A 21,738-nucleotide genomic window follows, 5' to 3' on the forward strand; every position below is an offset into this window, starting at 1 on the left:
TTGGCTCATTTCACTTTCACTGCTAGGGTCTCATGGGGCTATCTCAACCCTCGAGCACCTAGGCAGATGGTAGAGATATCACTATAAAGGGGAGAATTCCCCCATTGGAATGGTACCCTTTCCTAGTGGATCCCTGCTTGGGGATCACCATGGGAGGCATCGCTAAGCAGGGATCCACCCACTAGACAAAAGGGAGGGGGAGCGGGCCCTTAGTCAAGGGCTTTTGCTACCCCCCTTAATTTTGTGCCATAATCATTCTTTTGTCCTTACTGGGGGCAACAGCCCCAGTTCTACCCCCCCCCCTGCGGGGGGGGCAGAATACCCACTAGACCCAGGGATTATTTTATGTTAACTTATAAGGGTGGGGGCTTCCCAGAATGGGCCTGCCGCTGCCCCTGGCCCCTCCCCAGTAACAAACAGTATTTCTGCCCCCCCAGGGGCAGATGGGGGTCATTACCCCTATCTGCCCCCAGGGGAAGCAGAAAGCCCACTATACACCAGGCATTTTTTTAACAATGGCATGCCAATGCCACAACCCCACGAGACACAAATAGGAGCAACCTTTCAGCCACCCCTGGGGGCCAGATGAAGGTTATTACTCCTGAACTGCCCCCTGGGGAGGCAGAAGGCTGGCTTGACACCAAAGATTTTTTGTATTTATTTTTTTTATAAAAGAGGGGTAGAGGGCTGCTCAGAATGGGCATGTCAATGCCCCCACCCACAAATGGGAACAGTTTTTCTGCCTTCCCCATGGGGCAGATGTGGGCAATTACCACATCTACCACCCACAGGTGGAGGGGCATAGAAAGCCCACTGGACACCAGGGATTACTTTTTTTTAATTTGTATCGGTAGGGGTTGCCCAGCATGGGCATGGCCATGCCCCTCCACCCAAAGAGGGCACACTCTTTCTGCCCCCCCCCAAAAAATGGGGAAGCAGTCTTTCTGCTACCTGTGGACTAAATAATTTCACCCCAATGGCAAACAAGAATATATCTGATTTTGTTGGGTGTTGTTTTTACAAACAAGGCCAAGAGAATGTGACTAACTCCCATTATCATCCCACTTGCAATGGTGAACAGCTGCACTTTTTGGGGGTGGGTAGGATGCCACCTGGAAAAACCTACCAGGCCCAGACAATTCTGAAAACGAGACATCTGGTCGAGTTCAGAGTGGTGTGCTCCACATCCATCCCACACCATTTTACTACCCACAGTGCCCTGCAAACTTCATAATGTGACTAAATCACACATTTTCCTTGCATTTCTGTGCCATATCCTTCTGGAAACAGAAATAAACCACAAATGTCCTACCGCCCAGCGCATCTCCCAATAAAAATGACATCTCATTTGTTTGTGTGCCCACAGCAGAGTCGGCCTAAAAATGTATTTTAAAAAAACTGCCCTTTTGGACCCGCTTTGGTTCCCTCTCGAACTATCCACGTTTTTGGCCTTTCCCTGTTGCAGGCACTTGGCTCACCCACATAAAGTGAGGCATCATTTTTATCGGGAGACTGAGGAGAACACTGAGTGGTAGGAAATGTGTCTCTCCTCAGATTCCAGAACTTTTCATCACAGAAGTGTGAGGATGATGTTTTGTTTTAGACAAATTTTGATATTTGCAAGGGTTGGGATTGCCACACAAGTCACCCCATCCTCGATTCTGCTAGGTGTCTAGTTTTTAAAAATGTACAGGTTTGCCAGGTTTTCCTAAGTGCCAGCTGAGGTAGGGCCCAAACACCATAACTACCCACTTTGCAAAAAAAGGGTCACTTTTGCGTGGAAAAAAACAGATGTGTCCATGTTGCTTTTTGAGCCATTTTCAGCTGCGGGCACTAAGCCTAACCAAACAAGTGAGGTACCATTTTCTTCAGAAGACATAGGAGAATGATGGGTGGAAGGAAGTTTGTGGCTCTGTGAAGATTTCAAAACTTTACATCACAGAAATGTGAGGAAAATATGTTTTTTGAATCAAAGTTTGAGGTTTGCATGGGATGCTAAGTAAAACAACAAAGTGAGAGCTACACATCACCCGATTCTTGATTCCCCTAGTTGTCTAGTTTTAAAAAATGTACAGGTTTGCTAGGTTTTTTCTATGTGTCAGCTGAGGTAGGGCCTAAACACCACAGCTACCCACTTTGCAAGAAACCGGTCCATTTTGCGTGGAACATTTTGATGTATCCATGTTGCGTTTTGGGCCATTTCCTGTTGCGGGCACTAGGCCTACCCACACAAGTGAGGTACCCTTTTCATCAGAAGACTTAGAAGAATGCTCGGTGAAAGGACGTTTGTAGCTCTGTGCAGAATCCAAAACTTTCCATCACAATAATATAAGGAAAATCTGTTTTTAATCAAAGCTTGAGGTTGGCAAGGTATTCTGGATAAAACAACTGGTGAGAGCCACACAAGTCACCCCACCCTGGAATCCTCTAGGTGTCTAGATTTAAAAAATGTATAGGTTTGCTAGGTTTCCCTATGTGCCAGCTGAGGTTAGGCCCAAAAACCACAGCTACCCACTTCGCAAAAAATGTGTCCGGGTTTTGAGTGGAAACATTTGATATATCCATGTTCCGTTTTGTGATGTTTCCTGCCACAGCCACCAGGGCCTACCCACACAGGTGAGGTACCATTTTTATTGGGAGACTTAAGGGAACACAGAATAGTAGAAGAAGTGCTATTACCAATTGTATTTCTCTGCAATGTAAGACAATGTGTAAGAAAGAAGTCATTTTGAGAAACATCCTCTAATTCACACGCTAGCAAATAACCCCTGAATCTACACTCCATATCTTGTGCGCTTTTTGGAAATACGTTGTTACCTAATTTTCACTGTTTATATCTTATCATATGAATTGCTGTATACCAGGTAGATAATGAAAAACCATTGTAAGGTTCAGGGCTCTGGATACCTCAGGTTCTTGGTGAACCTACAAGCTCTATATATCCCTGCAACCAGAAGAGTCCAGCAGAGAACACACAAATGGGTGTGTTTTTTTAAACTCAATTTCAATGCTTTTTTATTTCAAGTGTTTCTTTCAATAGGAAAATCTTAAAGGATCTACGCTAATGACCCCTTGCTGAATTCAGAATATTGTCTACTTTTCAGAAACGGATAACTTTCCAGGATCCACTATTGGTCTCACACTCATTTCTGCCACTAACTGGAAGAAGGTTGAAAGCACAAAAAATATGAAAAATGGACTATGTCCCTGTAAAATGTCAAAACTGTGTTAAGAAATGATTTTTTTTTAATTCAAGTATGCCTGTTCCTTAAAGCTGGAAAGATGGTGATTTTAGCACTTCAAACCCTTTGTTGCAGGGGAAAAAGAGAAAAAAAACACAGATGCTTTCTTCATGGAAGTCATTTAGGGGTCGCAGCTGTGACCCCTGAGTTGCCCCTTGCAACCCCCTTGAACTCCCTTTGCGACCCCTGGCCTCAGAGGTGGCAAATTCAGTGCCAGATACACAATGGCAGCTTGTCCTTATGGACTCGATTGGGGCACCATTTTTCTTCTTTCTGTCAATTTTTTTATTATCCTAATATTGAATAATAATTTATTATTTAATATGAGTTTAATATAGAATGGATTACAACTAGCTGCAATTTGACCCTCCCTTGCAGTTGAGGTAACTTAAAAATGCTTTTAAATGTATGTTGTGTGTGCGCTTGCGTATGTGTGTGAATGTATATGTGTAAACATGCATGTGTTAATAAAAGTAAAGGTTAGATGGTATGTGGTGCCACTTCCGCTACCCCTGGGCTTTTGGTGAATTGGCGTTCATGGCTTTGTTCTGCAGCACTTTTTCCCGTTTTTCCTCAAAAACACAAAATGTATCTATATTTTGCCCATTTTCTCAGTCCCCTCCACAGGAATCGACACACCGTGGGTACCTTTAGAATTTCCAGGAAAAAAAAGAGAACAAATTTGGCGTGGATACCTTATGTGGACAAAACGTTATGGTGGCCTAGGAGTGAACTAGCCCAAATAGCCAACAAAAAGCTTAGCACGGGGAAGGCCTAGCGGGAAGGCCTGGCAGCGAAGGGGTTAAAGAGGCCTCGGACGAGGTCATGGCATGCTCTAAAACTTACCATGCCATCCTTCTCTGTGGTGACGGCGGTGCCATCTTCCAGATAATGCGTTACAGTGAAGCTGCCAGCGAAGAGTCCCCTGCAAAACAAGCAGACAGTTGTAACAGGATTAGAAGTAAGTCACCAAGGAGTCAGCTGTTTCCCGGTTCCCGCCTCCCCAGAATGAAAGAAATCATTGACGATATTAAAAGGCGAGAGGGATAAACACCATCTGTGTCCACGAGAAATCAAATGGGGCTGCGCGCGAGATCTGGAAACAGGGTATGAAATGCAGGCACATCCACAGCGTGGAAATTGAGGTAATGTATTCAAAACGAGATCATTTTAACTCAGGATTCCTATCCGTTACCAGATGGCAAATGTGGAAACCTGAACTGAAAAATAAAACTGCAGCTCAACGTCGGTGTCTCCCTTCGGAGCACACAAACACACAAGCGACACACATCAGCTAGCTAACTTCTGTTGTAACCCCGTGAATCTCTTGCATGCTTAAATGAAATAGTGAGCTTCATTCCAAGTGAACATATTTTTAAATACATCATGTAGCAAATAGATTGTGCTGCTTGTTTTGTTTCTTAAAGGAAATGGCTCGTTGTTTCCAGTGAGATGACACAAAAAACTAACACTTAAAAAAAAAAGAAAGCAAGCAGCACATCTTGTGTACCCAGTCACTGCACAACGGAGGATGCTTGCGCGTGTATCTCTCAAGAGCAGCCTTCGGCGGGCTGGTCACTGCTCCACGCTGTTTGAGCCGCAGACTAAGTGGCAATAAAAACATCAAGCGGAAGTGGTTTCCTTGAATGAAATAATTGTGCTTCCTGCTATCCCTGCCTGGGTGTCGCATTGTCCCCCAGGCTTGCTTCTCGGGCCCTTGACTAATCAGAATATGGGAGAATAGTTATCCTAGGTTTTTCAAAACATGGCTATAACAAGGTGATATGTTGTTCATTGTAGGGTGACTATCAAGAACTTAGTGCAAGAATCAGGGAATAAGTGAAAACCATATATAAGCGGATACAATTCACGGGAGAACAATTAGTGTGTGGAGCACAAGGACATACAATCAAATATGATGATGCACAGGCTTGTGCGAGCAATGCCACCAGAGTAGTCATGATTGATATGCGATTTGTGACATATTAGTGACATGCATCTGTACTCTCCAGGGAGTCTGAGCTGGGATAAAACCAGCATGTTTTGCCCTGGGGAAGTCATCTGTTACCCCAGCCTTCTTCAGGACACAGGCAATAGAATTAGCAGTTATTTCCACAATATAAACCCTTTTTATTGCCCATAGGGTCATTCTGAAATACGAGAAATGCATCTTGGGATGGCTGATAGTAAATGCATTTACTTTCAAATAGACACTTAATACTTCTCAGAAACCTAACTCTGATGTAAAGGTCCACATTTATGTGCACTGCAGAATGGAACAAGCATTGCTGTTCTGCTTGTGTGCACAGCAACCTAATCAGCATGGCGTTCTCTTTTCTGCTTCTACATAGAAAGCACAACCTATAGCTGAGGTTGTTGAGCTCTTGTGTGCATTGCAACAGTGCAAAAGTAACTTACATATCTCACATATGTTAAATAAAGTACCCTTGTTGCACTTACATGCAGTGATTTAAATGGAAAAAAAAAGTGCAGGTACTCATCATATTGAGCTTTGGTTGGGGGCGTGGCAAGGAGGTGGGGCTAGAGGCGGGGCTTGGGGCGGGGCCTGGGGCGGGCTACTGACAAACATTAAAAGACCTCAAGAATTTTCATTGCAGCAATCTGTTTCTGGATGGCACGAGGGTCCAGTTGCTGAAACTCGATGTCGCTCGATAATCGCACAGAGTCCTGTCCTGCTTGATGACTTCTGGCTGGGTCCTCAATCTGGCAGCAAACCTGCTTGCAGCTGCTCTCCTCTGCCCCTTGTCTGATGATGGCTTTTTCCGTCTGCTGTGCTTGTGCTGGCAAAGAAGAAAGTGAAAGCCAGCGAAAATTGCGCTTTTTAAAGGGCTTTCTTTTCTTCCCGCCACACAGCTACCTGGCGGGTGACGTCACACGCTGCTCTGCCGTGACAGTGTGAAATGGCCATCATGAGAGCATGCGCCGCATTGTAGAAATGTGGTGCATTCTCACATGATGACTATTTGTCCCTTTAAATGCGGGCCTGTTACAGTGAGTACCGGTACTCTCCTTTGTAACGGAGAAGTTCCGGTACTCTTGGGAGGAAAAAAAAAAAAGTGCCAGTACTCAGTACCGGTGAGTACCGGCCCATTTAAAGCACTGCTTACATGGTTATTGCAACTCATCGAGCAATTCTGTGATCAAATAGAGGGAGGCGTTGAAGTGCAGATTCCTTTACCAGGTCACATAACCGTGCTGGGACCGGCACAGTCCTGACACTGCATTGTAGGGGTATTTTATTTCTTATTATACGTAGCCGCACAACACTCCTTAAACCAAACCTCTTTGAAAACAAATAGAATGGTCACAGACATAGCAAATACATGAGGAATATGTATTGTGAAAGTAAACTTCCCAAAATACAACTTGTAAATGGGTGGAAAAAATATATTTGAGCCGTTCAACATAAGCCACTTTCGAAAACGGCTGAGGCCAGAAACTTTGATGCAGAAGGAGTCTCGTTTTCCTATAATTACCTTCAGCAGTGAAATGACTACACATATTCATATACATATCTCATTTTCAATTAACAACACTACAGTTTCTAGTCAAACAGCTTAGAAGTTAAAAGTAGAAATCTATGTATTCCTTTATTCTTATTTAAACAGCAGTAGCAGCTCTGGCCAGTGGCCCACCTTTTAAATTGTTGTCTCTGGCAGAAAGCATATTGATAGGACAACTCAACAAACTTATTAAAGAATATTAGCAAATGCCACTTTCTTAGTACAGTTGAGTGGTGATGTTAGACCTGGAGTGTAACAAGAAAACTGGAGATCAGACGCTTTCAGGTACAACAAGTATATAACAACTTTCCTTCTGATGAAAGATAAGATGTCACCATTCCAGCCCTTCCTGGCGCTCTAGTATACAGCTGAAAAAAGTTGCTGCCATAGCGCTTTTCCGCTTTGCAAGTCTGCAAACCCAAAGGACCTGGAGAGGTGCAGAGGTCAGCCAGCATCACTACTGCTGGCTTTTGCGTCCACAATGGATGTGTGACACGATGGGGTAAGGAATTGGGTTTGTGCACTCACCTAGGCCTCTGCCTGACTGGGGCTCTTGCTGACAGTGATAATGCAGAGATGATGCTGAACGCTAATATGAGGGGGAAGAAAGTGTCACCGGGGCACACCAGCTACATCCTCACGTAGGACGTTTCTGAGGGGCGGTGCAAGCGTGGGGAGGGGTGCTGTGACAGTATGAGTACAGTAATAGGTCACACGCTGCTTATGTTCATCTGGGGATAGGGAAGGTGCCATAAGGTAAAGAGGTTGGTTGGGAAATGGGTATTTTTTTGTATCAATTTCATTGTCGGGGACGCAACAGAGTTGGTAAGGTAATGGGCACAGAAATTAATGTAAAGCTTCCAGCAATGTGTTATCAAGGTGAGAAGGTGAACCTAACACTGCTAGCCTAAGGAGAAAAGCTCTGTAGGGAAGCCAAAAGATGCCATCTATGAAACATGGAGACACCCACTGAAGACCATTCTCATAACTCCACGTGGATTAGCTGCAGCGTATTTTACACGTTAACAATGCCGTGACTGGTACCGCTGCAGACTGGGGAGTGTGTTTTTTTCAGGTCTATCACATTATTCATGCATTAGGTTACTTTGCAGGTTCTGATCTGCATAACAGAGGCTGGACAGTTCACCAGTCTCTGTGACCACGTGTATCTTCTTCTCTGTGCTGTTGTAAAGTGGGGCAAATGCTTCGAGCAATTAAACCAGACCAAGGGAGCTGTGTTTCCTTGAAATCTAGTCATGGACACCACCTATGCAATTTTAGTTTTTCCAAATAAACCTAACACATATGAAGTTCCTCCTTCACTTAGCACAGTGAATAGCACCATTTGCTGGGAAAGAACTGTCTCTGACCAAGTAGAGATGAAAGATGCAAAAACGTGTTATGCTGTAATAGTTCATCCGTCCGAGTTTGTTTTATGAGTTGTGTTCTCAGACTTTTAATTTTGCACACACGAATTTGAATAAAAGCAATTTAAGAATATTGCGCTTAAATCCAATCAGTCAAGTGTGTAAGTTCTCCAGCTTTACTCAACTGTTTTGTGCGATTCAATCCATCAAATCGATTTTCGTAAACTAACTTCAAATGCTGGTTTTCATTTCACTTCTTGTGTGTGGAAGGTAGAAAAAACTGGAAAATGTACTGTAACATGGGCTATTTCTTTCTCACCAAAACGAAGTCAACCCACAACAAATGCACCTTTGTATAAAGTGTAGTTTAATGACGCAAGAACTTAAAGGAACTATGGTCTAGACTAACAGATGAAATCACTAACATGAGGTACTTTAATCACGCGCGACTTTGTTTTAAGTTTGATGGGCAGCCATGACGGTTTGCCTGACTTGTGCATCTTCGAAGAACGACACATTCGACTTCAGTTTATAAATATTAATCGAATGAATGTTCTAGTCTGTTCCTTCTTACTCTCCTCGTCTCCTCAGTCTTTTACATTTCTGGAAAGTTCGGCGGCCAGCTTTGCATCTTGTGGGCTGCCACAGTAGCTCGATGGGAAACAGAATGCGTGTGAAACACCCGAGATTTCAGTGGGAGTTGGGGAATATACGTGGCTGCCAAGAACTGCATGGGGTGACCCGAGTGCATGCCTATTCAATGATTTTGTTGCTTTGTTGGCAGCTCCTCCGCATATGTGAGCGTGCGAGAGTGATGTGCAAATGCGCTCACTCAGAGCCGCCGTTTTATTGTAAACCGTCCCTCACTTTGCACAGCTCTAGAGTGCAGTACTCACCTTGAGTCAGGGAGACTAATGCCGTTCTCCACACCCTGGCTCCTATTTTAATTTTGGCAGAAGGAGGTCGAGGGTTCTCGCTGCCAATGTCTGTCTCCTGCCACCACTGTGCCAATTGCAAGGCAAGGAAGAAGGCACTAACAGGTGATGGGATCTTCACCTCCACCACTACCCTTGACCCCTCAGGTGGCCTGTTAAGCAGTCACCAGGTTAGAACTTTGTAGCGTATTAGATAGGGAACAAAGGACAGAGGAGAGGCAGTGCGGCATGCCTCAGGTGGTTGTAGCCTTCATGTTCACATTCTTAACATTAGGTGAGTACCAAGGAATGTCTCTATTCCTGGTGAAGGGAGATGGCTCCTGTCACCACTGCATTGTGAGGGACTTTGGTAATCCTTAAGATGTATTTCCTGGGATGCACAAGCAACCTTTGGCAGAAAGGTAGTTTTTGATTTTCCTACAGTGGTAGGTTTGCTTGAGCATTCCACTGAAGGTAATCTTTAGGAATACCCGTGTGTCCCATAATCGGTCATGATAATGGAGTTTGCAGCAAGAAGGGGCCCTGTCAGGGGGTCTTACAAGGCTACCAGTGAGAAGAGGGGACACAAGTATGTGGTGTTTTCACTGCATGTGGATGTCCCCACCCAGTCATTCTTCTACAGCTGCCCAACCGCCCATGTTGTCAGTAAATGTCATGGGTTCATAGCAAACATACATCAAAGTTTTATAAGACAAACCCATAATCTCCCTTTATTTTTTTAAGTTAACTTTTTAAATTATACACTAAATCCATCTTCTATGAAAGAATCAAGCAGTGTGAGAAATATGAACTGTATGCAGAGCCTGGCTGTATCAGGCCCTGCACTTTACCCACTGTAGACAACCAACCCGAGTTGTGCGTGGCCTTTGGCTGTGCACAGCCCGGCCCTGTGCCGAAATAACCATGGGTGATCAAACACTGCTGTGCCTGGCCTTTGACATTACACAACGGGGGCTAGCATAAGTTCCTGCATCCATCCTGTCATGGGCGCACAACCACCCCTGCTTGCCAAAGGCCTTTCACAGTGGCAATTTGGTGTAGGGCCCGGTTATACCCAGGGAAAACTAACCACCACTGTGCACAGCCTTTGTCCATGAGCCGTGGGGGTTAGAAATAGGGCCAAGCCTGTGGCAAAGCTCTGAGAAAATGCACAAAAGTAAGGAGATATGTGAGAATCAGTGGGCTAATGGACAGTTGGGGGCAAATGAACCCCTTTTTCAAAAGTTAAAAGAAACAGATTTTTTTCTAATAATAGCAACAGACCCTGGGCCAGGTTCACAGACCCCAGAACCTGTTTGAGAGTCTGTGGCCCTGGGACTAGCCTAAGGATGTGTACACCTTCCACACTGTTCACAGATCAGAAAAAATAAGCTAAATAAACACAAGCAAATTTATGAGTCTGGCTGTGCAGCTGCGTAGTGGGTTTGGCACAGGACTTTCCAGGGTCCACAGCCAGCTACCACTGACAACACTAGCAGAAGAAAGGGTCAAAGAATTATGCAATACTAGAAGTAAAATGAATACAAAACTTGGTGATAGGCTTTCATGGCCAGAAGAAATCAATGTAAACAATTGGAAACGTTTTATAAAATACAAAGTGCACACATACGAAATCCTAAATAAATAAATACTGAATATGTTGGATGGATTTTAGAACCAAAAGACACGTGTAAGCACATCATTTAGAGATCTCAGAGTCAGTACAAGCAAATAAGTATGTACGACTCCACAGATTCTAGACATCCTCGCAAACCAAGTGTATTACAAATTGGATTCACAAAGAGAAATTGGAGCAGCAGAGAGCAGCCCAAGCACTTCAATGAAGAACAAATCCAGAGACAAGATTGGTAAACTTTACGTTTCACGGAGGGCGTAAGGATACATTAGCTGTCCTCTGGTGTACTAGTTCAGCCTCACTAAATACTGAGAGAGAGATTAAGGGGCTCACAAGGACTCATAAGTAGAGTGTAACACATTCATTGCTTCATAGAAGTCAGGTATGCAGCTAGACATGCGAGCCACGGCAGTGTGCTTAAAATTGACCTTCCTTTTCAAGACATGTGGTGTTCATGAAACTGAGATGAGGTATTCTAGTGCTGTTCTTCTCCTGGGGATGTTTCTTTGTACTGGCTGTTTTTCGGGACTTCTTGAGTTGTGGGAGTTTTACTGCTAACCCGCATTTGAAAAGTTTAAGGAAGTCTGAGAAACCGTGGAGGAAATCATTCCACTCCAGCATGGAGGTGGAGGACGAAGAAAAGGACTGGGATACTGGTTTTTCAAGAAGGTGCGCGGTAAAGGTGGTGGCAGGAGGGCATTACATGGGAATGAAGCAGAAAAACAATCAGTTTTCGGCTGCCACTCCCAGCAATTTACTCAGATACGCTTACAACTACTAGGGCTATTGAAATGTGACATTACTCTCCCTTCAACTCCTGCATCATTTGTATTGGGCAAAGGACTGTAAACTAAAGACCTCTCACCAGAGCCATCCAGGTACAAAAACTATCACAAAGTCAAAGTCTTTCATAGGATACCAGACATGCTTCTCGCTATTTGTGGGTAAATGTAATGGAATGACGGAAATACATTGCCTGAAAAATACTGTAGTAAGGTGAAGGGGAAAGGCTTTATAGAGACAACGTGTTGTCCTACCCAGGGGGCAGTCTGGTCTTTATTTACACCATAGAATATGGACTTTTGGTATCAAAATAGACCCTAATAATAGTGATATATCCATGCTTCTAAAAGATTAGATTCAGGGCACTTGCGTCTCTCTTAATTTAACTGCTACTGAAATGCATGAAAGTAGAACTCCCAACACTGAAACCAAACTCGAAGGAGTTAGCAATGGAAGGCAGTGAGGGTCGTTCACCAGTTGTGCAGGATGGCTTGAACAATAACAGTTCGGAGTCAGAAATACAATTCGTAACCCCTTTGGAATCTTCCCTGTTCCTTAATACACTGATATCATCTCCATTTCAGATAGGCTGCATAAAGATTCAGAAAGCTGTCGAATTCCTTGAAGAAGGGAGGTGGCGTGGGACAGGCAGACAATACATTTCATAAAAGACAGTGTGATTCCTGAAGACTCTGAAGCTATTGTCTCCTCTTGCTGATTTTAGGTTTGTTCTCAGATACAAAGCAGGGCCAATCCATGGAAGACTACGAGGAACTTCATTTCAGCCACAAAACAAGTTAGATAAACAAGCATTTCAACAGATTGGAGAATCAGTTGCAAACCAGCCTCATAATACAATAAAATGCCAAATCACATAATCCTAGACCACCATTTTCAGTAAACAGTAAGCTCTGATCTTGTTTTCCAACTAACTCTGGGGCAATTAGAAGAGAGTCAATGGCAGGCATTACACACAGCACTTCCAATAAACAATACATTTGGTGCACTATCCATTTCACAAGCACTAGATGGCTTCTAAAATCTTGACATGCAGCCCAGTGAAGATCTATCCAATGATTTATTAGTCTGTCAGATTATGATCTCCCCAATTTCTCACCGGCCAAGGCCAAAATAATGCTATGTGTCATAAGGGATAAACTTGTCCTCAGAGTTAAAGGGATGCTTTCAAAATAAAATCTATATGAACTCTTATTCAAAGAGGCTTGGCACTTTAATAAGTATTGTAGGTTGACTCAAGAATTCTAGTGGTCTGGAACAGCCATAACCCTAAATTACAAGTTGGTGTGATGGTGTTTTCTCTTAGCCTCCAAGATGTCTCTCAAAGTATGCTCAGCAGCACATCCTGCAGTGGGGTGTGGAAGGAAAGGCCATGACTCAGGCTGTGTTAACTGTCTGAGGAGGTGGTCGGGCTGCAGAAGAATTTCATGTGGAGAAACCTACCTTTGGGCATCAGCTAGGCTGCTCTTTGCATGACATCAACTTAGTGTAGCACGAGATTATTTGAATGATGCCACAAGTGAAAGGGTCCAGACTGAGTTTTAAAGGGGACTTGTCCATGCAATTGGTAGGAGCTTCAAACCTCGGATTTGTTTTTACGGGTAAACTGAGGAAATAAGTCAAGGAAGCCATAAAGACAACATTTATGTGCTACACAGTGATTTCATTTCTTTTCATGCGATTTATCACCAGAGGGATCATTTTAATTTATATTAGGCACAGGGTGGTTTTGCACATAGGCAGAACACATGTTGAAATTCAATTTCTGAAGCTAGTATTTTGTTTCAGAGCAGGCCTAGCTGCATACTGTTCGAGATGAAATAATGGTTACAGGGTTCCTTTCCTGCCAATTTACTGAGCTTCAAAAACAATTTTAATACTATAGAAAAAGGAAAGATAGCAAAAAAAATCATAAGGAGTTTAGCTGTGTGCCAGGCTGAACACATCAAGATTAGAAGAAGTTTAAACACCTACAAGAAAGAAAGTAAATTAAATGAAAAACACCCGGACCTTCTTATTAAACAACTGTTTCCAGCGGAAATAAAAAAAAGAAATCTCTCATAATATTCATGTGTGAACATTTCACAAAATGATAAGCTGCTTTGTGGATTGCAACCAATAATACAATTGCTCGTTGGAGATGCTGTCTTTGAGCACGAAAAAAGAATGCAAAATGCAAATACTTGTGTTCGTCTCTCTTCAAGTCTTAAAATAATTTAACCCTTTGGGTTGACATTTCCAGGGAACAAGGTACATCTGGCTTAGTAAGTGTCTCTTCACATGATGCCGAATATAAAATAGATTCTTGGCACAATGCCTTATGCATGAACAAATATTTGATTTCACTCAGATTTGCATTTTATTTGAAGAACTCACTTTAATTTTGCCTTACACCATGCCAAATCATCCATTTTACCCATTACCCCTACTAATAATTCGACAAATAGATACATATACACTTTAAACCATTTCTTCTTACAATTAATGAATGCACAATCGTCGTCTCGTTAAGCGAGTTACAAAAATAACCACTTTACGAGAAGCCGAAGGTACAATGGTTTATTAATACATTCACTGTGCCGGGCATTTCTAATGAATAGCTTAATTGCTAATGCCTTCAATACTTCCTCTCCTGCAGCTAAATGACGGGAGAATAGTGTTCAAGTTCACTGGCACATGATCAAATCACACATTTGCATGGCTCATCTCTAAGCTTCCCTGCTGTTGCCACATCCGAGGGAAGGCGAAGAAAATGTAGCGCCCTTCTGCTGGTCTGCTATTTCTACTTATGGCGAATTTCTACTTATGGTATTGTCTTATCATGACCACTCCATCAACTCACTCACTTCACTGAGCTATCAACAGATATTATATGTCATTTGTGACAATTTGTGTGAGATCATCAGAAGCGCGCTTGTGGTAGTTATTTTTGTGTAACTCATTATAATTGTTAAATTTTAGATTATTTTATCTAAACCATTGTCTCCCTTCGACTGAAGGTTTTAGGCAAATATCTACTATGATTTTTAGCTAAAAAAACATTATTTTCTCAATTGAGTAAAGGCTCATAACTTCTATTCAACGATTTTTAAGTAGGTTTCTGTTTTTTTAAGGATATACTTTGAGTGTTGGACAAAGTAAAAACTAAGTGCACACAGCCTTCGGCTGTGCTCATCGGACCCTATACTCCGGGTGTAGTATTTTCCCATGCCCGGCTCCCAGTCACCAACTCTTCCCTGTCCGCTGAACACGGCCTTTGGTCATGCATGTCAATTAATTTTCTTCATGTTCATACCTAATGCACCTGATGAGCATCTCACAATCTGCAACTGTTTGTTAACTGCTCAAGAAACATAACCACTAAAGTGCAGGACAACATCCTAAAACGGCAGCCCCTGGACTGTGAACATCATTTTATGACCTGAGAACCCTCCATAGAAGCAGTACTTCTATTTTCTGAGTGGGCCTTTTTCATCTCAACGGGATGTCTTTGATTTCCCATGGGGCTGGAATGTGCCCCACTTCCCTCCCCAACAGATAGTTCTCTTGGAGTATACAGAAGGGTCCAAGAGGGGTCGATATTGCCACATAATTGGCTCTTTCAGTTTGCAGTTGGAACTGTCATTTTTCTTTCAACAATATCACTTTTAAGGGAGAGAGATCTCGAAAACAATGATAAAACAATGAAATATTGTACTAAAACAATTACGGTGCAACTAAGCATAGTCAAAGACCATACACAGTGAGCAGTGTAGGTCCTGGGGCTGGTGCAGTGTCTGGCCGAGGGCATGACCCAGTGCCCAGATCCAGCTTGCATGGGTAAAGTCCATTTGCAGAGGGTTCAGTGGAACAGGGAACAGCGAAGGACTGTAGGCCAGGGCCTGCACTCAGGGAACACTGCACACCACTGAAGGCTGTGCGCAGTTGGTTTGATGGCAGAGAGGTTGCTACAAGGTCTGAACACAGGCCAGCTTCTGTACCCGGAGCCTGCTGCACACTGTCAAAAGATACGCGCTGCTGGTGCAGTGGAACATGTGCTGACACAATCGGCGATTATAATCCTCAATATCCTCTTGTTTCATGTGCTTGCCAGGGTCTGGAGCACTGGCTAAAGTTTTCGTAAACACGATTTAGAAGCTATTTTTTGGGCTAGGTCTAGGAGAAATATAATCGGTTTCACGGCTTACCTCTGGGTCCTCAATTTTATATTCTTACTGTGGAGCATCCCACGTTGTCACCAGTTGATCTAACTTGAAATACCCAAAGAACCAATGAGACTCCTCTTTGTTTTTCACAACATGAAGCCCAACATTGATATGCAGCCTTGCGACTCGTGAGGCAAAAAATGACGACTGTACCATGGTACATCATGATACACTGTACAGACCCCTTACACTCCCGAGTGTTCGTTCAAATATGAGCAGTGATCAAGTAAGATATTTGTATCATTCTGAAATGAGGTGGGATTGTATAAACTCTTCCCTCAGCGTTGTACATTTCTGCTCCACGTTCTTTGCATTAAGCAGCAGCCTGCAATGTACAGCCTGTGAATTATATATGGAGTGCGATTTCTATTTAATGGGGTTAAACAGAGGATTCCCACATTTAAACAAAAACACCCTTCCCCTCGCGCTTCAACCGACAGAAGCCTAAATCATCCTCCCAATTTCTTTCGGTGACAGTATCTAATTTATTGGTAAAAACGCAAAGCAGGTCATTGACCTTGGAAATCCATTTCTCCTAGATATTATTACCCTGGAGACTTCTGCCTTCAATACCGGCAAGAGAATGACGGGCAGTCACAGCCTGCTCTAACGGGAAAAAAACCCTCCTCCTTGCAGTTTGTCGGAAAAAGGAAAGCGTTCTCCGGTTGTTATTTTGATTGTATTGTGAGTGAATGGACATTATGCTCACATCAGTAATTCAAAGCAGGGACTCCCTCTTGCTCTGATAAATCGCGCATACTGTAACAAGCTTCCGCAGCAGCAGCCGGGCAGGGGGGTTCCAGGGAGCTTTCAAGCTCCCAGCGGTGGTGTAAGTGTTTTTTTCCTCCACTGCGGCAGGCTCTCTGAGAGCCGGGCGATGCCGTATTGGACAAAGCAGGGGCATGTTTCGAGAACATTTTCACGCTGTAACTCCACAGTTCCTTCAGAAAAAGGGCGGGAGAGTGAGTTACCAAGCGATGATAAAAAGTGCTGCCCTTATTTTAGAAAGCGGATGTGGGGATTGATATACAGTGCTGAAAGTCTGGTGCCAAAGTGAGCATTATGATCTGGCAGCTGAACAGCATTATGGCACATATGCACGGACTAATGGAAGTCACACATTAGTGGGGCAGGCTGCCTGCCTTGCAGATCGACAGAATTGCGTGGAAAATAATATATGCTCATTGCAGGTGCTGCAAACTAACATGTGCGCCAACGGTATCAGAGCTAAATGGCAGTGGCATCTCTCAATAATTTGAGCAGAGGCAACACCGAAGCTTACACATCCTGGCATTTGGAATGTGCCCTCTGAAAACCTGTTTAAAGTGTCTGGCAGTCTCTTAGCACTGATACCCCAGAGCCAGAGGCACACAACATATATGGGATAAAACGTACCCCCTGCAGTATATTATAAGGATAGTGCAAGTCTCTGGGGAGCTCTGTGACCATACAGAGGCAAGAAACTCGAGAAGGAGCTCCTTTATAAGGTGGTGGAATTCCTGGGTGACTTGCAATATTCTTTTATTATGTGAAAGAATACATTTTATTTCTTGTTGTGAGAAACTGGGTTGTTGGTTGATTGGAGTGTGAGCCCTGGTCAAGCAACAGCCACAGTCCCTTCCAGGATGAACCAGAAAAAGTCACTAAATTAAGTACTTTACCCTGTGTAGCTTGGCACAAAAAGCAGCCAGGCTTAACTTAAAGGTAATGTGTGAAGTACTTATGTAGCACACACACTATTAAAGTGGGACCACAGCACAAGAACAGTCTCAACCCAATTTAGGAAAATAGAGTAGATTTCAAAAACTATGACACCAAAGTGACAAAAATCCAATCATCAGAAATAGAAATATGAGTTTTTAAAGTTTAAGGTTCAATATAAAGCCTAAAAGATAAAAGCACCAACCGCAGACATCTGGTCACGTGAGACCGGGTCAAAGTCGAAAGTTAATACCGATTGACATGGAACGCAGTTCTGATACAAGAAGTGGATTGTGCCTGGTCAGTGCTGACCTTTGGACTTAGCAAAATGTTGAAAGAAAATTGTCCGAGAAGGACGAAGTTCAGCAAGGCAAGGCTGCAGGAGTGTCTGAGGAAGGAGCGTTGTCATCACATGGCCATTGAGCAAAGCTGTGGTGAATATTTTTACCTTCAGACTTAGTTGCCGAGATAGAAGTCGAAAATCTCAAGCAGGACAAAGCAGGAGGCCGTAGCCTAAAACAATTCAAGATATATCTTTGGTGAATGACCATTGAAACAGATTTGCGGAGGAGGAGGAAAACATAGCGAGAGAAGCCGCAAAGGCAATCTGACTGGCAATGCACCTCGGGCAGATCGGCTAGCAGGTTGGTCCCAGTCTCTTCCAGCGTCTCAGATAACTTTTTCTCCAAGCTTTTTCATCAGTTGTGGAAATTGGCCATCTAGGCACCTTTAGAACCACAATCAAGGGTCCAGGAGTGGATGGAGACATCTTGGGGGTACAGGACTCACTCAGGGTGGGCCCAGGTTCCGGTTTAGGATGGTGGAAGCTTGTTATGTCCCTGTGGCTCTGAAGAGTAGGCCAGTAAACTAGCCTTTGGAGTCACTTATGGAAGTCTTTGGTGCAGGTGTAGGTTCAAGGCAGGTTCATGCGGTTGTACGACGGAACACCGATTTCCTAAACAACTAGTGCCTTAACAACGAGGTCGGAACACTGACCTCATTGCTACTACTGATGATTTTACCATGAATGCCTTAACAACGATTTTCGTTGTAAAGGCATTCCTGATAAAAGCATTACCCCCCCACCCCTCCCCAAAACCAAAACCCCCCCACCCCCCCCCAAAACCTAAAACCCCCTAACCCCCACCCCCTCCCCAAAACCAAAAACGCCCCACCCCCCAACCCCACCCCAAAACCTAAAACCCCCTGAACCCCCACCCCCTCCCCAAAACCAAAAACGCCCCACCCCCCCAACCCCACCCCAAAACCTGAAACCCCCTGACCCCCCACCCAAAATCAAAAACACCCCACCCCCCAACCCCACCCCAAAACCTAAACCCCCCTGACCCCCCACCACCTCCCCAAAACCCAAAACGCCCCACCCCCCAACCCCACCCAAAACCTAAAACCCCCTGACCCCCCACTCCCTCCCCAAAACCAAAAACGCCCCACCCCAAAACCTAAAACCCCCTAACCCCCCATCCCCTCCCCAAAACCAAAAACCCCCCACCCCCCAACCCCACCCCAAAACCTAAACCCACCACTTACCTTAGTCAACCCCTTCTCACCTGCGTCGTCCTCCTTCGCCAACTCCCTTCTTTGTATCTTAACCACGCATGTTCGTTGTTCAGAACATAGGTAGTTAAGGCACAAAATAACGGAGTCGTGGTTAAAAAAAGCGTTGTTGCGCTTTCGTTAACCACGACTTTCGTAAAAACAAAGTCGTAAAAAAGGATGTTTCCCGGTTCATGCAGCAAAGTAGTCCTTCCAGGTACAGCATCAGTCTGTCAGACTGCATAACAGGTCACAGCGGCAAGCAGTCCTCAGAGTTTTTTCACAGGTCCAGTAGTGAACTAAAGGGTGGGGGTGAGAGTCTTATTTATATACCTTGGTGTCCTGCTGCTTGAAGGTAGGAGAAGTTTCTGTAAAGGTTCTTTTAGTTTCTAAGAATTTCCTGACTTTCCTGCCCTGGCTCCAAGCTGGGTGCAGTGAAAATATAGGGTTGTTAGGCCTATTGTATGGGTCACAGCCTATTCATTTGTAAGAGGGGCTGTGCGCAGCTCTGCTCCTCATCCTGCCGGTTGATGGGTCATTGAGGCTTAGCTAATCCCACTATTGTGTGACTGTCTGGGAGGAATTAATAAGATCTAACTTGTCACCTACCCCCAGCTATGTGACCCATGACATGAAGGCATTAAGGGCAGGAAAATGCAAGCTTTCTAAAAGTGGCATTTTCCAAATTGTAATAATAAATCCAACTTTACCATTACTGTTTATAGTTACAGTTCCATAGTTAGCAAACATGACATGTCTAAATCCTCTCATTTAGGAGTTGTAACTTATTAAATGCAATAAGGAATCCTAAATGTTATCCTATGAGAGAGGTAGGCCTCACAGTAGTCAAAAACACATTTCAGAGTTTTTCACAGTAGTACACGTAAAAGGTAAAAGTACATGTCCTACCTTTTATTTACACAGCACCCTGCCCTAAGGGCTGTCTAGGGCCTATATTAGGGATGTGTTATGTTTAATAAAAGCAGAGATTAAGGCTTGGCAAGGGGGGCTAAATGGCAAGTCGACATGGCAGTGTAACACTGCATTCAGGCTGCAGTGGCAGGCCCGAGAAATGTTTTGGAGGGCTACTTAGGTGGGTGGCACAATAATAACTGCAGGAACTGTTAGCTTTTAATTTACAGGCCTTGGGTGTATGATGTACTACTCTACAAGGGATGTATAAGTAAAGTAAATGTTACAATTGGGTATCAACCAATTTGACATTGTTTTAGGGGTAGAGCGCAAGCACTTTAGCACAGGGTAGATGTAGTAAATGGCACAGAGCCCTAAGACCTACAAAAGCAACAATCCAGCAAAAGCAAGAGGAGGTAGGAACACGGTTTGGGGGTGAGAATGTAGAGAGGGCCATTTCCAACACTTATAATAAAGGGTCACACTATCACCCCTCTAACCAACTTCTTAAATCCTTGGGGAGCCACTACCAGGCAAGGGTGGTGTGGAAGAATATTACTTGTTCTGGCTGTAACATAAGAGGAGAGTGGGGACGAGACTTGACCTTGCCGCACTTCGAGCGCAAGCCTAAAGCAATTTTACTGGCTCCTAAAATCAGGCCCATGCATACCACTCGGTCCAGGTTGTAATAGAGGATCTGAATTTGGAAGTGGTGTAAATTATTTTTGCATTTGTACTTTACATAGGTGCTACTAACGGAGCGTTTTTATCCACCGTTTCAGTAGGAACTGTGCACTATGGGGAAAGGGTTTTTTGAGGGGAAAGGACCTGCTCCTTAGTTATGGATTGTAATAGTAAGAGACTTTTAATGAGTAAAATAAAATAATTATGTTATACTCAGTTAAGGAACCTCAGATTTGGTGGTATTCCCATCTTAATGTACTGTTTAAGAATATGCAACGAAAAGGGAAAAAATATCTGTTACAGGGAACAAATACAAAAACGGATGTAGCATGTCTAAAACATTTATTTCCTCTAAGATCCTAGGTACACAGATGTACTAGTCACTATCACAGTTTAATATGATGCGGCACTTGGACCTGCCGTCGTTACTTCGCTCGTGATGCAATCAGCAGTGTTGTCTTTGTCCACAGGCTACAGAAGTGATAGAATACATAACTTGACCATCAAGTGAAATCACAGAATATTATTGACGTGGCTGCTCACCTCTTATGGAAGACTATGCCATGGTTTTCAACCATCTTTATTGGAAACAATTACAGCTCATAAGCCTCGGATTTAAAAGAGTAGAGGTAGAAACATATTGATGCAGCCTGTCGACTTTAAGCTCTGACATGAGTTGCAAATATGACAACCTTGGCGAGTAGAGAAATACGAAACACTTTCTCAGAGCATTTCAATGACCTCTGGTGTAGCAGTTTTTCCATCAAGAGCACGTACAGCCTTGTGAGCTCTGCCCGTCCTTTATATTCTCTACTTAATGTTAGTTATAAAAAAAATAAAACCTTGACGCGAAATAACTGTACCTGATCTCTACGTGTATAGCAGACACGGTTCAGTTTTCCATTTCATCTCTGTGGTGGCAGTGAAATTTCATTTTAGAACAGAAAATGTTTAATGCTAGCAAACAATGTTTAAAGTCACTGAAACAAGTCAAAATGTTTACCGTCTTCTTTCACTTTTTGATATGGCACCTGCTGCCAACATCTTGCAATTTGGCAGTGCTGTTTCTACTGGGCACTTTCTAAAACATGTGTTCAGAATTACTCATTATGGGTACCTTACATTTTATTGATAATGTAAAATCAATATAGCTTTACAAATTGAAAAGTGCACCGATTTATCAGCGTAGTACGCTTGC

At 43.6% G+C, this 21,738-nt stretch overlaps 1 protein-coding gene across 2 annotated transcripts in view; it reads right to left on the bottom strand.

Moving 5' to 3' along the window:
• Positions 1-21,738, bottom strand: part of ADAM12 (ADAM metallopeptidase domain 12) — a 2,697,358-nt gene that overhangs the window by 1,668,252 nt on the left and 1,007,368 nt on the right. For both annotated transcript variants that reach the window (XM_069239710.1, XM_069239711.1), the window contains exon 4: positions 4,089-4,167. In XM_069239710.1, coding sequence (XP_069095811.1) covers positions 4,089-4,167 — 79 coding nt within the window. The remainder of the gene's footprint in view (positions 1-4,088; positions 4,168-21,738) is intronic.

The sequence above is a fragment of the Pleurodeles waltl genome, chromosome 6 (genome assembly GCF_031143425.1).
Source record: "Pleurodeles waltl isolate 20211129_DDA chromosome 6, aPleWal1.hap1.20221129, whole genome shotgun sequence".
Taxonomy (NCBI): Eukaryota; Metazoa; Chordata; class Amphibia; order Caudata; family Salamandridae; genus Pleurodeles; species Pleurodeles waltl.